General features: G+C 40.3%; 1 protein-coding gene across 1 annotated transcript; it reads right to left on the bottom strand.

Annotated features, from left to right (window-relative positions):
• Nucleotides 1–6302: 6302 nt before the first annotated feature.
• Nucleotides 6303–12415, bottom strand: LOC140231728 (microfibril-associated glycoprotein 4-like). The gene is made up of 5 exons (XM_072311880.1): nucleotides 12169–12415; nucleotides 11295–11432; nucleotides 10062–10198; nucleotides 7202–7463; nucleotides 6303–6571 (listed from the first exon to the last, which is right to left on the bottom strand). Exons 1-5 carry the CDS (start codon nucleotides 12413–12415, stop codon nucleotides 6303–6305), a joined length of 1053 nt encoding a protein of 350 aa, XP_072167981.1.
• Nucleotides 12416–13178: the final 763 nt, after the last annotated feature.

The raw sequence follows: 13178 nt of genomic DNA, 5'->3' as shown, positions 1-13178 counted from the left end.
TGCTAAACTCGCAATGCAGTCGCATTACTCGTGACGAAGTGGCGATGGACTCTCATCTTGAAGTATATCCGAGTGCTATACGAGATTCGACAAGAGTGGAGTACCAGCACTACGACTGTGTTGCGAGTCAGGATCAGTTGTGCCCGAGATTAGTGGGAGTCTCGTGAGAACGAGACTTACAGGGAGTTCGCAAGAGTTTGTCCTGATTTACAGAGAGCTTTGCACAATCTGTTTCATGAGCCTATTCAGAGTGTAGGGCGAGCGTATCCTGACATGTTAGCTGGACTACAAAATAATAGTGATTTTCATTTGGTCAGAAATATTTTCATTTTTTCAGGCTATACCGCATCTGTTCAAGATAGGCAAGATCAAGGGAACAGCATATTGAACGTGTCCTCTGAAGACGCTAGTTTTGAGAGGGAGTCACTGTGAAACACCAAAATTTATTCGGGGAGATCTTGAGTGCCATTTATTCGCACAAACTAACAAACAAACAAAACATGTCAACGTATTATACAGCACATCATTTTAAACAGCCCAGTTATGGTTAATAATTCCAATCGACTCTTCATTTTTCATGTCTGTTATATGACAATTCTGTACACCTTTAAAGTATAAACCTTAAGTGAATATGTTGTAATTAATGTCAGAAACACAAAGGTAGAGACCGAAAATTGAAAACTGGGAACTCCACCTCATGCTGAAATAAACAAACAAACAAACAAACCTTTTCACTTCAATTTGCTCATACGAAAGCACTTACACTGGGCAAGATGCACTATGATTAAAAACAGGCCAAAGTGTGCAGTTAATGAATATTAAGTCTCGGTCTATCAGATGATAATTCAAAACCTTTGAAACATGGTGTAGCCGAAAAGTGAAATTACTTTCCTGAGGGTTTTGGGTTTTTTTTTTCTTTTGTTTTAACAGACATGTTAATGTTTGTTAATACCTACGATTCATATTCAAATTTATAAAAATCAACTAATTCATTCTCGTTTTCCTAGGGAGAATTCCAAAATGCATGATAAAAAGATGTTTTTAAAAACTCATTTTTGGCAAATTAATGCCTTCGTATACAAAACATTGGACCCCCTCTGAAAGACAATGCCAATTATACGTTGAGACTCGGTGTGAGTCGTATCGGGTGCACGTCACGAGACTGACACCCACGAGTCATACAGCCCACAAGTCATACTGCTCACAAGTCATACATCCCACGAGTCATACAGCTCACAAGTCATACAGCCTCACTAGTTATACAGCCCAGGAGTTCGACACTTAGTAAACAAGGAAAAGTAGAAATTACGCGGTGCGTAATATATGTCCCCGCCGGAAGTAGCATTTTGTAGCAAAATGTGCAATACAGGTCAAAAATCAAGGTCAAAGGTCAAAGATGTCAAAGGTCAAAATTCTGTGTAAAGTTTTGAAGCCCTCACCTAGTGCCATCACATAAAGCAAACGGAATCGAAATCGGGTTAGAAATGGCGAAGGAGTAGCATTTTGTAGCCAATGTACAATACAGGTCAAAAATCAAGGTCAAAGGTCAAAGAAGGCAAAGGTCAAAATTCTGTGTAGAAGTTTTGAAGCCCTCACCTAGTGCCATCACATAAAGCAAACGGAATCGAAATCGGGTTAGAAATGGCGAAGGAGTAGCATTTTGTAGCAAAATGTACAATATAGGTCAAAAATCAAGGTCAAAGGTCAAAGAAGGCAAAGGTCAAAATTCTGTGTAGAAGTTTTGAAGCCCTCACCTAATGCCATCACATAAAGCAAACGGAATCGAAATCGGGTTAGAAATGGCGAAGGAGTAGCATTTTGTAGCAAAATGTACAATATAGGTCAAAAATCAAGGTCAAAGGTCAAAGAAGTCAAAGGTCAAAATTCTGTGTAGAAGTTTTGAAGCCCTCACCTAGTGCCATCATATAAAGCAAACGGAATCGAAATCGGGTTAGAAATGGCGAAGGAGTAGCATTTTTCCAATTTATGAAATTCTTCCGTCGAGATGTTTTCATTGCAACTGATTGACAAATTGCCCTACATCGACGTAAATAAGCACTGAATTGATCAGTGTTTTAGTAGTAGCCATGATAAAAAATCATGGGCGTACATACTCGAGCAGGATTCGAACCTACGACCTCCTGATCACCGGACAGGCGTCATCTCCACTAGACCACCGAGCTTTCGCCCGACAGCAAGTGTTGGTTCTAATCCTTATATCATGCAGCGGGTACTGCTTTGTTATTCAAATTTATGAAATTCTTCCGTCGAGATGTTTTCATTGCAACTGATTGACAAATTGCCCTACATCGACGTAAATAAGCACTGAATTGATCAGTGTTTTAGTAGTAGCCATGATAAAAAATCATGGGCGTACATACTCGAGCAGGATTCGAACCTACGACCTCCTGATCACCGGACAGGCGTCATCTCCACTAGACCACCGAGCTTTCGCCCGACAGCAAGTGTTGGTTCTAATCCTTATATCATGCAGCGGGTACTGCTTTGTTATTCAAATTTATGAAATTCTTCCGTCGAGATGTTTTCATTGCAACTGATTGACAAATTGCCCTACATCGACGTAAATAAGCACTGAATTGATCAGTGTTTTAGTAGTAGCCATGATAAAAAATCATGGGCGTACATACTCGAGCAGGATTCGAACCTACGACCTCCTGATCACCGGACAGGCGTCATCTCCACTAGACCACCGAGCTTTCGCCCGACAGCAAGTGTTGGTTCTAATCCTTATATCATGCAGCGGGTACTGCTTTGTTATTCAAATTTATGAAATTCTTCCGTCGAGATGTTTTCATAAATTTGAATAACAATTCATAAATTTGAATTCATAAATTCATAAATTCATAAATTTGAATAACAAAGCAGTACCCGCTGCATGATATAAGGATTAGAACCAACACTTGCTGTCGGGCGAAAGCTCGGTGGTCTAGTGGAGATGACGCCTGTCCGGTGATCAGGAGGTCGTAGGTTCGAATCCTGCTCGAGTATGTACGCCCATGATTTTTTATCATGGCTACTACTAAAACACTGATCAATTCAGTGCTTATTTACGTCGATGTAGGGCAATTTGTCAATCAGTTGCAATGAAAACATCTCGACGGAAGAATTTCATAAATTTGAATAACAAAGCAGTACCCGCTGCATGATATAAGGATTAGAACCAACACTTGCTGTCGGGCGAAAGCTCGGTGGTCTAGTGGAGATGACGCCTGTCCGGTGATCAGGAGGTCGTAGGTTCGAATCCTGCTCGAGTATGTACGCCCATGATTTTTTATCATGGCTACTACTAAAACACTGATCAATTCAGTGCTTATTTACGTCGATGTAGGGCAATTTGTCAATCAGTTGCAAAGAGTAGCATTTTGTAGCAAAATGTACAATATAGGTCAAAGGTCAAGGTCAAAGGTCACGACTGAAATTCTGTGTAGAAGTTTCAAAGCTCCCTTGTAGTGCTATCATATAAAGCAAACAGAATTAAAATTGGCTCATAAATGACAGAGAAGTAGCAAATTGAAGATTTTGATCACACACGGACGCACACACGGACACACGGACGGACACACGGACGGACGGACGGACACACACACGTACGGAGCCCGTTTCATAGTCCCCTGCTCGAACTCGTTCGGCGGGGACAACAAAGCCCACGAGTTCGACATCAAGTCAAATAAGCCCACGAGTTATACAGCCCAGGAGTTCGACACTACGCACAAAAGGCTCACGAGGCCTATACTATGCAAACAAAGCCCACGAGACCGACACTACGCAAACAAAGCTCATGAGACCGACACCAGGCAAAAGAGGCTCACGAGACCGTCAGGATAAACAGTGCCACCTATAGACCAATTAGTTGTATAGGGTGTCCAGATAATGGCATAGGGAAGATATGAGAGATGGAAAAGGAGAGTTGCTAGGGTATTACCCTGTCAATTGCCCTCCCTCACCTCCTGAACTGTTCAAGATCTTTAATTGTGATTGCGTGTGTGTGTTTGTGAAGAAATAAACAGAATTCAGTAAACGTGCGTGAGATGTTTCAACATTAATTTCGTTTCCCTTTCCGCAAAACATATACCGGTATACACCTTATATTAAAAAAAAATAAAATAAAATAAAATGATGTGGACATTCAGATCAACCAACTAGAAAACTGCCCAGCTATGAAATGAAGTTTACAAGAAAATATTTTACAAATGGTCAATGTTGCAGTTCACGCCTGCCTTATGATATGGAGGGGGAGTAGTCATCTTGTAAGGTGCTGATTTTTAATATAACCTCACAGAAAATAATTTAATTGTCTTTTAAGGTAGCGTTTAAGGATTCGGAAAAAGAAGATGCATCCATGAAATCAGCTATTCTATTTCATGAAAAATGTACCGTTTTGAGGAGAATAATTTTACAAACACAAGTCATAAATCGAGGTGAATCGCTGCGAAATAAAATGTTTTCATCCATTGAATGTCATACATTATGGTTACAGAGAAAATTACAAATTGAACTCTAGGCAGGTGGGAGTATAAGCAGGCGGACAGGACACCTGATAAGGCCTACTTAACTAGTGAGGCGAGAAAGAAAAGGGCGAAAAAAAAACTTACATCCTGTCCACCGTCTAGCTAGAAACTGGGAAAGCCTACATTAAAAATAGCACAATGGCATCTAAAATCAAACCATACATCGTTCTTGTCCTCTTTTATTTTGTCATACTTTTTTTTTTGGGGGGGGGGGGTCCCATGAAGAGGACAATTTTATTTTTAAAAAAAATTGGTAACAATGTCGCTCCCCGTGGAATGACAGAACTGCCCCCGAAAAGCCACACGTGTAGAAATACATACTTGATGTCCCTGATATGTACATGGTGCTACTCAATTAGTTACAATCTCTCGCTCGATAGCGTGACGAAATTGCACCCGCCAGTATGTATTTTCCCCTTCATGGAACACCCTGTACAGGTACATATTTGTAATTGACAGGTAGATGGCGCTGTTCATCCTGTCGGTCTCGTGAGCCTTCTTTGCGTAGTATCGGTCTCGTGGGCTTTCTTTGCCTATAGTGTCGGTCTCGTGAGCCTTCTTTGTCTAGTGTCAGTCTCGTGTGCTTTCTTTGCCTAGTGTCGGTCTCCCGAGCCTCTTTGCGTACTGTCGGTCTCGTGAGCATAATTTTTTGCCTAGTGTCGGTCTCGTGAGCCTCTTTTGTGTACTGTCGATCTCGTGAGCCTTTATTGTGTAGTGTCGGTCTCGTGGGCTTTCTTTGCCTAGTGTCGGTCTCGTGAGCCTTCTTTGCCTAGTGTCAGTCTCGTGTGCTTTCTTTGCCTAGTGTCGGTCTCCCGAGCCTCTTTGCGTACTGTCGGTCTCGTGAGCCTTTATTGTGTAGTGTCGGTCTCGTGGGCTTTCTTTGCCTAGTGTCGGTCTCGTGAGCCTCTTTTGTGTACTGTCGGTCTCGTGAGCCTTTATTGTGTAGTGTCGGTCTCGTGGGCTTTCTTTGCCTAGTGTCCGTCTCGTGAGCCTTCTTTGCCTAGTGTCAGTCTCGTGTGCTTTCTTTGCCTAGTGTCGGTCTCCCGAGCCTCTTTGCGTACTGTCGGTCTCGTGAGTCTTTAATTGTGTAGTGTCCGTCTCGTGGGCTTTCTTTGCTTAGTGTCGGTCTCGTGAGCCTTCTTTGCCTAGTGTCGGTCTCGTGAGCCCAATTCTTTGCCTAGTGTCGGTCTCGTGAGCCTCTTTTGTGTACTGTCGGTCTCGTGAGCCTTTATTGTGTATTGTCGGTCTCGTGGGCTTTCTTTGTTTAGTGTCGGTCTCGTGAGCCTTTTGTGTGTAGTGTCGAACTCATGGGCTGTATGACTCATGGACCCATTTCTGATGTCGATCTCGTGGACCGTATGACTCGTGGGTGTCGGTCTCGTGGGATGACCCCACGCGTCGTATCGCTCTCGGTTCACTCGTGCAGCTATTGTAGTAAACTCCACGTTGCGGCATAGCTCACTGGCACAAACCGCGTAAAAATAAGTAATTTTCACGCGAGTTTGCTCGAGTTAAAGCTCGCGCTACTCGAGACTACAACTAGGTTAAGTGGGAATCCTGCTTTACATTTTGTCTTTTCCAAGATTCTAGCATAAACATAGCATATATTTTGAACCAAGTTGCAATCTTCTCTGAATTTCCTCTTTAAACACTACTAGTGTTAATCACTACTACTTCTGAAAAGAGTTGAATTTCAATGGATGCCCAATTTTTTTGGGTGTGTGTGTGTGTGTGTGTGTGCGTGATATTTTCATTTAATCAATTAACTAGGAGTCAACACCAGGGTCTTATGGGCCGAATTTTCATCTCCGCTCTTTTCATGGAGTTGTAGCTTGATTTCCAGTCGTACCAGCAGATTCCAAGGCGGCTAGTGAACGTAACCACGTCGCTCGTGACATAGTAACCGTTCAGATTGGCATAGAGGCAGTGGTCGTACCACCAGCCACTGCCTACATGTTCCTGGGCGCAGTTGAGCTCATAATTATCGTTGTCACGGTCCCACGAAGTAAACAGGAGACCATTGTGCGCACTAAGAGAGTCTCCTGTGAAAGGAAGGGAGAGAATAGAGGTATCATCAAGAAACCATAAATTCGACGGATGCATCAAACGCTTCCTCACGCGCCCCTCCTTTAACATAGACGTTTGACTTTAAAGCAAAAGAAAAAAATAGTTAGGGGAGTGTATAGTGAGACCTCTATCTAAACATTAATTTTGTAAGCAGAATGTTCGGGCAAATTTTGTTCGTTTGTTTGTATTTGATGGGGTAGGTTCGCATGGTGTGAAAATATGATTAATTTTACGGCTGCTATGTTGTTGTTTTTTTCTGAGTGCTGCGTGATTTTCAGGTATGTAGCAAAATATACTTCATGAAATACTCGAGAGCTTTTTGTCAGATTTAGCATTGGGTATTATACTCGTAAAATTGAATATATATATATATATATATATATATATATATATACAATGTATGTTCATACAGAACTCGTAGAAAAGAAATTGTTGTGGCGAAAAAAATGATAATACCATAATTAAAAACGAAAAGAATTATATAAAGATAGATAGGTCCACGAAATTTTCGATTGTCGTTGTCATTATGATCTGCATTTTGTCATGCCGATTCCTTTACTTACATAAAAACTAGAATATCTTTACTAAAGACAGTAAGTTTCTACCTGCGTTGCCGGAGTAACCGGAGACGTGTAATCGATATTTCATGGTTTCGTTATCGATCCTGAAAGACTTGTAGATAGCAAAGACCTCGTTCCCTTCGAAGTCCCCGAGTTCGACCCGTAGCTCGTAGTCACGTTGTGCCGTCAGGTGGTAGATCTTGTCGTTGCCGAGCCAGTGCTCTGACATCACATCGCCGAATCCAAACTTGTAATCCATCCAGGTGCGATCGAAGCTGATCGAGCCATCTTTTCGGCGCTGCAAAAGCTGGTTTTGGAAACCAAACATACAACAAATATGTTGACATTAAACTAAACACTGTATGAAAGTTTATAGATCATTCTTACAGAAGGTGCCTCAAAATTTGATCTTTATTGCACCACTATGTGAACGTCGGAATAACGCACCTTCGAATCGATGAATATCACCCCTGAATGGTGAGAATGGGTACGTTCGTTATTCCGAAGGATCGTAATTCCGAAAATGAAATTAAGTTCATTTTTCCGAAGATTCGTAATTCCGAAAATGAAACAGGGTTCGTATAATCCCGAAAATGGAAATAAACTTCATTTATTTACAAAATACGGTGTTGCATTTTTTTTAAGGGGGATATTAGGCAATGAATGTGGAATGAAAACACCCGCGCACAAACACCCACACAAACAGACATGTATATCAACACACATAAACATAAACGATATGCATACTATTGACAAACTTTAATACAATCAATTGTAATTTGTGATTGTATCATTGATTTTTTTTTTAAACCAATATTTACCCTTCCTCTTCCGTGTGCCACCTTCCCTTTCTTCTACATCATCGCTATTCAGTTTCCCAAATACCAAACCTTATATGACATTTTTCGGATCAAAGAAACTTACTTCATTTACGGATTGCCGAATCTTCCGAATAAGACACCTCGATATTTCGTTTTCGGATTTACAAATTTTTGCAATAACGAACCTTTGGAGTAACTCCCCTTCTTTCATTTTGGGATTAACGAACCCGCGGAAAACGAACCTTACTTTACTTTCTGAACCTTCGGAATAACAAAATCCAAATGTCATTGTCGGATTTAAACGAACCAACGGAACGAGGGACCTTACTTCATTTTCAATTCAACAAACCTCCAGATATTGAGAATTTGTGTTTCGAAGTAAATCTTCGGAATACCAAACTTTATTTCATTTCAAATTAACAAATAACAATAACGGACATTACTCAATGAAGGGAAGTAGACAAACATGATAATATTGGGTACGATGACACGGCATTCGTTCCTGCCACAATTGCTCCGATGTTACTTTCTCCAATGAAGGATCTAATGTTAGGGTGAGAGTTGTGGTAGGTCTTAGGTTAGTTTAATGTGAAGATTAGGATTAGGGTTAGCGTGCTTAGCCTGCAGAATTGTCATGGGAGCATTTTGTCGCTGGAGCAAAATGTTAAGGAATCATTGGTACATCGCCCAGCTTTCAGAACGTTCTTCATTCTCCTCCCAACCATTTCAATGTCTATGCCCCACCCCATATCATGCACGCTCACACACACACACACACACACACACACACATACTCGCTCCCTTCATTTCTCCCTAGTTTGCTCTCCCCCCCCCCCTCTCTCTCTCTCTCTATTTCCTTCCGTCTTGACTGCAAAAGGCAGTGCCTATTATTTGATTTTTTTTAAACAGTGTTACTTTTTTATGCCTCCGCCACGAAGTGTCCGCGGAGGCATTATGTTTTCTGGTTGTCCGTCCATCCGTCCTTCCGTCCGTAATCAATTATTTTGTGGATAGCGTAACCACCGCTTAAGGTACTCTAATAAAACGTGGCATGTCTATGTATGAGTGGGCCTAGTTGTGCCTAGCAACTTTTAGGTGCACACGCTCAAGGTCAAAGGTCAAGGTCAATGCTCAAAATTTCAATATTTTCCCCCATATCTATGCAATGCCTGAAGATTTTTTCTTGAAACTTGGTGTATACATGTAATATCAAATGAAGATTCTCCAGAGAGAGTCTCGGGTCATGAGGTCAATGAACAAAGGTCAAAGTGAAGAGAAAATTTTGAAATTTCACCTTTTTCTCCTGCGCCATATTTCGCAAATGGTTCAAGGTATCTTCACTGAACTTAGTACATAAGCATATACTGACTGGCAGTGATTATCTAGGGAATGTTGGGGTCACAGGTCAAATGTCTGGGTCAAAGGTCAAGGTCAACTCAAATTTCACTATTTCCCTCATATTTATGTAATATACCTGCAGGATTTTTCTTGAAACTTAGTGTATACATGTATTACACAATAGACATTCTCTGGGAAGTTTCTTGCTAAAAGGTCAAAGGTCAAGTGAAAGTGCTCAATTTTACTTTTTCGTCCATATCTCGAAAGTGGCTCACAAAGGCTTTGCCATGAAACTTATGACATATTTATGCATTTTCTGTCTGACAGTGATTCTCTTGGGAATGTTAGGTTCATAGGGTCAAAGGTCAAGTGTCAAAGGCCTGGTTAAACTGATAACAATCTACTATCTAATACTGAAATTACACTTTTTCTCCACACCTTGAAAATTACTAAATGCATATCAAACTTAAAAAAGGGTCAAAAGTCAAGTAAAAATCCTCATATACCCAAATACCTGCACTCAACACATTCAACACATTTGTAACAAATTGTGTGTCATTTTAATGTTTTGCCAGTTATGTGAAACTGTCATCACACATTCTCCAGACATTGCACTCAGACCTACATAATTTAGGAGAAACATGCATTATGGCGGAGGTACACCAGTCGCCAAAGCTACATTTGTAGTTAATTTCTTAACTTGAAGTGAGCTAGAACACACGCACACACACAAAACATTAATTTACCGTCCAATTTCCTCCATCTGTGCTCATATCGCAATAAACATCGAACGCCTGTGTCATGCCTGTGGGCCTGATCAAATAGCGCCCACTAGCGCTTGGACCACTCTCCGCAACTTCCGCGCAGTCCCTTGGAAACACGTCTATAATGTATAATATCAACAATATAAAAAAAAAAAAAAAATCCGTTACTCTCATGGTAACACTGCCTATGATCACTTTTTATATAAATGCAGAAAACGGTGTCGTGGATTAAGCTATTTCTTTTTCGGCCATAGTCTTGTTTGCAAACTGACTTCCTGGAATATATCGTTTTTCTTACACGTTTATCAGCTTTTTCATCCAACCGAAATGATGTCAACTCCTCTCCGCTGAGCCACAGTCAATTATTAATAAGGTATGTAATCTCACGTAGTCATTGACAACAATGAAAGATAAACACAATTGTTGTCTGACTGTATCTTTTTTACTCTTTTTTTCACGTATTTCATCAGGGTTTGCTTTCCTTTCATATTTTGCTCCATTGCATTTTCCCCTGTCTTCATAAAGCTTGGATGACATGCTCACATGCATTTTATGTCACCATGCGTTTGCTTTATGTCCCTGTTCTTTACAGACATATTATCCAGAACACGTTTGCCTTCTCGTTCATTCTTGACTCTCCTAGAGACATCTGCATCTGACATTCAAATCGAGTACATGGTGATATAGGGTATCAAGCACCGAACTTCGTCCATGTTCAGTCCAAGAAATTAGTGTTCAATTTCCAAGGTTTGGATTGTCTTCATTTCAGCGACCGGGTACTAGCCATGCACGGACAAGCTCGTGTACAAGGTTAACCCTAAATAGATTGGCCGCCTCGATCGAAGCTGTCTATATAATAAAGACCACTTTTGGCTTTTACCTTGAGCGCTCTTTATACAAAAGTTTGACTATATATAAATATATATATATATATATATATATATATATATATATATATATATATGTAAACTCCTCAAAATAAGTTCTGCAATTAATGTTTGATATATCATATTTCTTTTATACCCGCATTATCTTCATGACATCATAAGAAAGCCGATTAATTATTATATATATATATATATGTATATATATATATATATATATATATATATATATGTATATATATATATATATATATATATATATATATATATATATATATAAGTTTATACTTATTAATAATCTGATTAAAAGAAGGTCAGAAGTTTGTCTTACAGGATACCGTACAGATGAGATTCCTAGTCGTTGACGCACATCCCGACATCTCCGAAGACTGCACGAGATACTGCGCTGTAAATTTCTCCCCGTTTGCCAGCTCTAGTTCCCGTAGCGCCATCTTCACATCACAGAGTGCTGTCAAAATGAGGGAAATAGAACGTGAGGGAAACTTAAGATTCCTGCCCCATGTCACTGTGATTTTCACTGCATGACTAATCGCGTCACACATGTTGGTTTCTGTAAAGGGGTGAACCTTAAAGTGTTAGAACACGAGCACCAACGTGCTCACTCAACTTCGTCCAACTTTACCAGGGGTGCCAACATTAATATAGTAGGCCTACACAAGATTAACCGTAATGAGGGACCGGAAGGCGGAGATGAGGGGCACTTGAAGGGTGTTGGAATTGGGGTGACATGCAAGACTAATTTTTATCTTCATTCTTCTGACTTCCGCAAAAAAAAATAATAATAATAATAAAATAAAAAATGATCAAGCTGTTTCCCTGGCATAATTTCCCCATCTATAGTTTGATTTCATTCTGTTGGAAAGGACACAAAGAAAAAAAAAGAAAGAAGAGAGAGATAAAGATTTCTAGCAGATAGGATTGATAAACTCAAAAAGTCAAGAAATAGTCGGAAATTAGTATAAAGCGTCTAGCGCCTTTATGGTGCAGTTGAAAAAAAAAATCCACTAATCTGCATTATTGCAAAGCCATAACGCCAAGACGCAATTAAGTGATGATCCAAAAAATGCAAAGTTTCGCTGTATTCAAACAAAAGTAAGGGAAAGCTTTCTTGGTTCTTAAGACTATTTGAATTATGTTTTGTTTTTTATTACCTAATTTGTATGATTTGTTTTGTTGTTAATTACTGAGCCCATGCCAGTGAATAATGTCTGACAATTTGCTTGGTGTGTTCTGCGGACACCTATTTCCCCTCCAGGAGTCCCTCCTTCTCTCATTAACTGCCCCTTCCCGATGCCCCATCTTCGTCTTTTGGTTCCTGTGCCTGTGTGTGCCAGAGATGCTAAGTTTCTCAACTGACTGGGGGTGAGAAACTGCGATGGAGCAGAACAGTCGAAGGGGGCGGGGATGGAGCGATTCCCCCACGCACGGCATTGCGCTTTTTTCATTTTGGAATCAGAAATTATGCAATTTGGCTTGATTCTTCTTGCAAATTTTTCATCCATTCATTCATTACTTGATGATAAGGAAGATGATCGTGCAAGACATTCTCTCGAGCATTTTTTTCTTCTTTTTTTTTTTTGGGGGGGGGGGGGCAAATTTTGGCCAAGGATGAATGACTCTAGAATGAATGATTGACATGGCTGTAATATATATAGTAGATGCACAATTTTGAAACCCCTTTGGATTATTAATTTAGAAGAGTGAATAGCTGTGAGATATAAAGCCGTGATGTTGTTTCCTCAAGCCAACGAAAAGAAGATCAGGAAAGTGTTTGCCGTTCTCAGTTCAACATTCATTAGCGGGCTTCTCATCCGATGTTCATTATTGATCTGCGTACCTCGTTTTCCTTTTTGTTTTGTTTTGGGTTTTTTTTTCTTCCTGGGAGGGGTGAGAAAACGATTGCTGGCCGAGTGAGCAAGAGATTGGTTGGAGAGCGAGACTCATGCCGTAGGCGCGAGCATTGATAGGTTTGGTGTGCATATAGGCCTACGTCTCTGTAATTTCAATCAATTTCAATTACAGTTGTACTGCACTTTACCTTTTTTTAAGTCCAATTAATTAAGTGGCTCATACCACTACAAGCTTGTCTTTTACGTGGGCCACTCGTCACTACGAACACTTTCCCGATTAACTCAATATTTTTGAACAAATAGTTTCATATAGGTCATGCAGGTGCTAATTTTACTTCCGCTTT

This window comes from Diadema setosum, chromosome 8 (assembly GCF_964275005.1).
Source record: "Diadema setosum chromosome 8, eeDiaSeto1, whole genome shotgun sequence".
NCBI lineage: Eukaryota > Metazoa > Echinodermata > Echinoidea > Diadematoida > Diadematidae > Diadema > Diadema setosum.
This window is presented reverse-complemented; position numbering and strand designations above follow the sequence as displayed.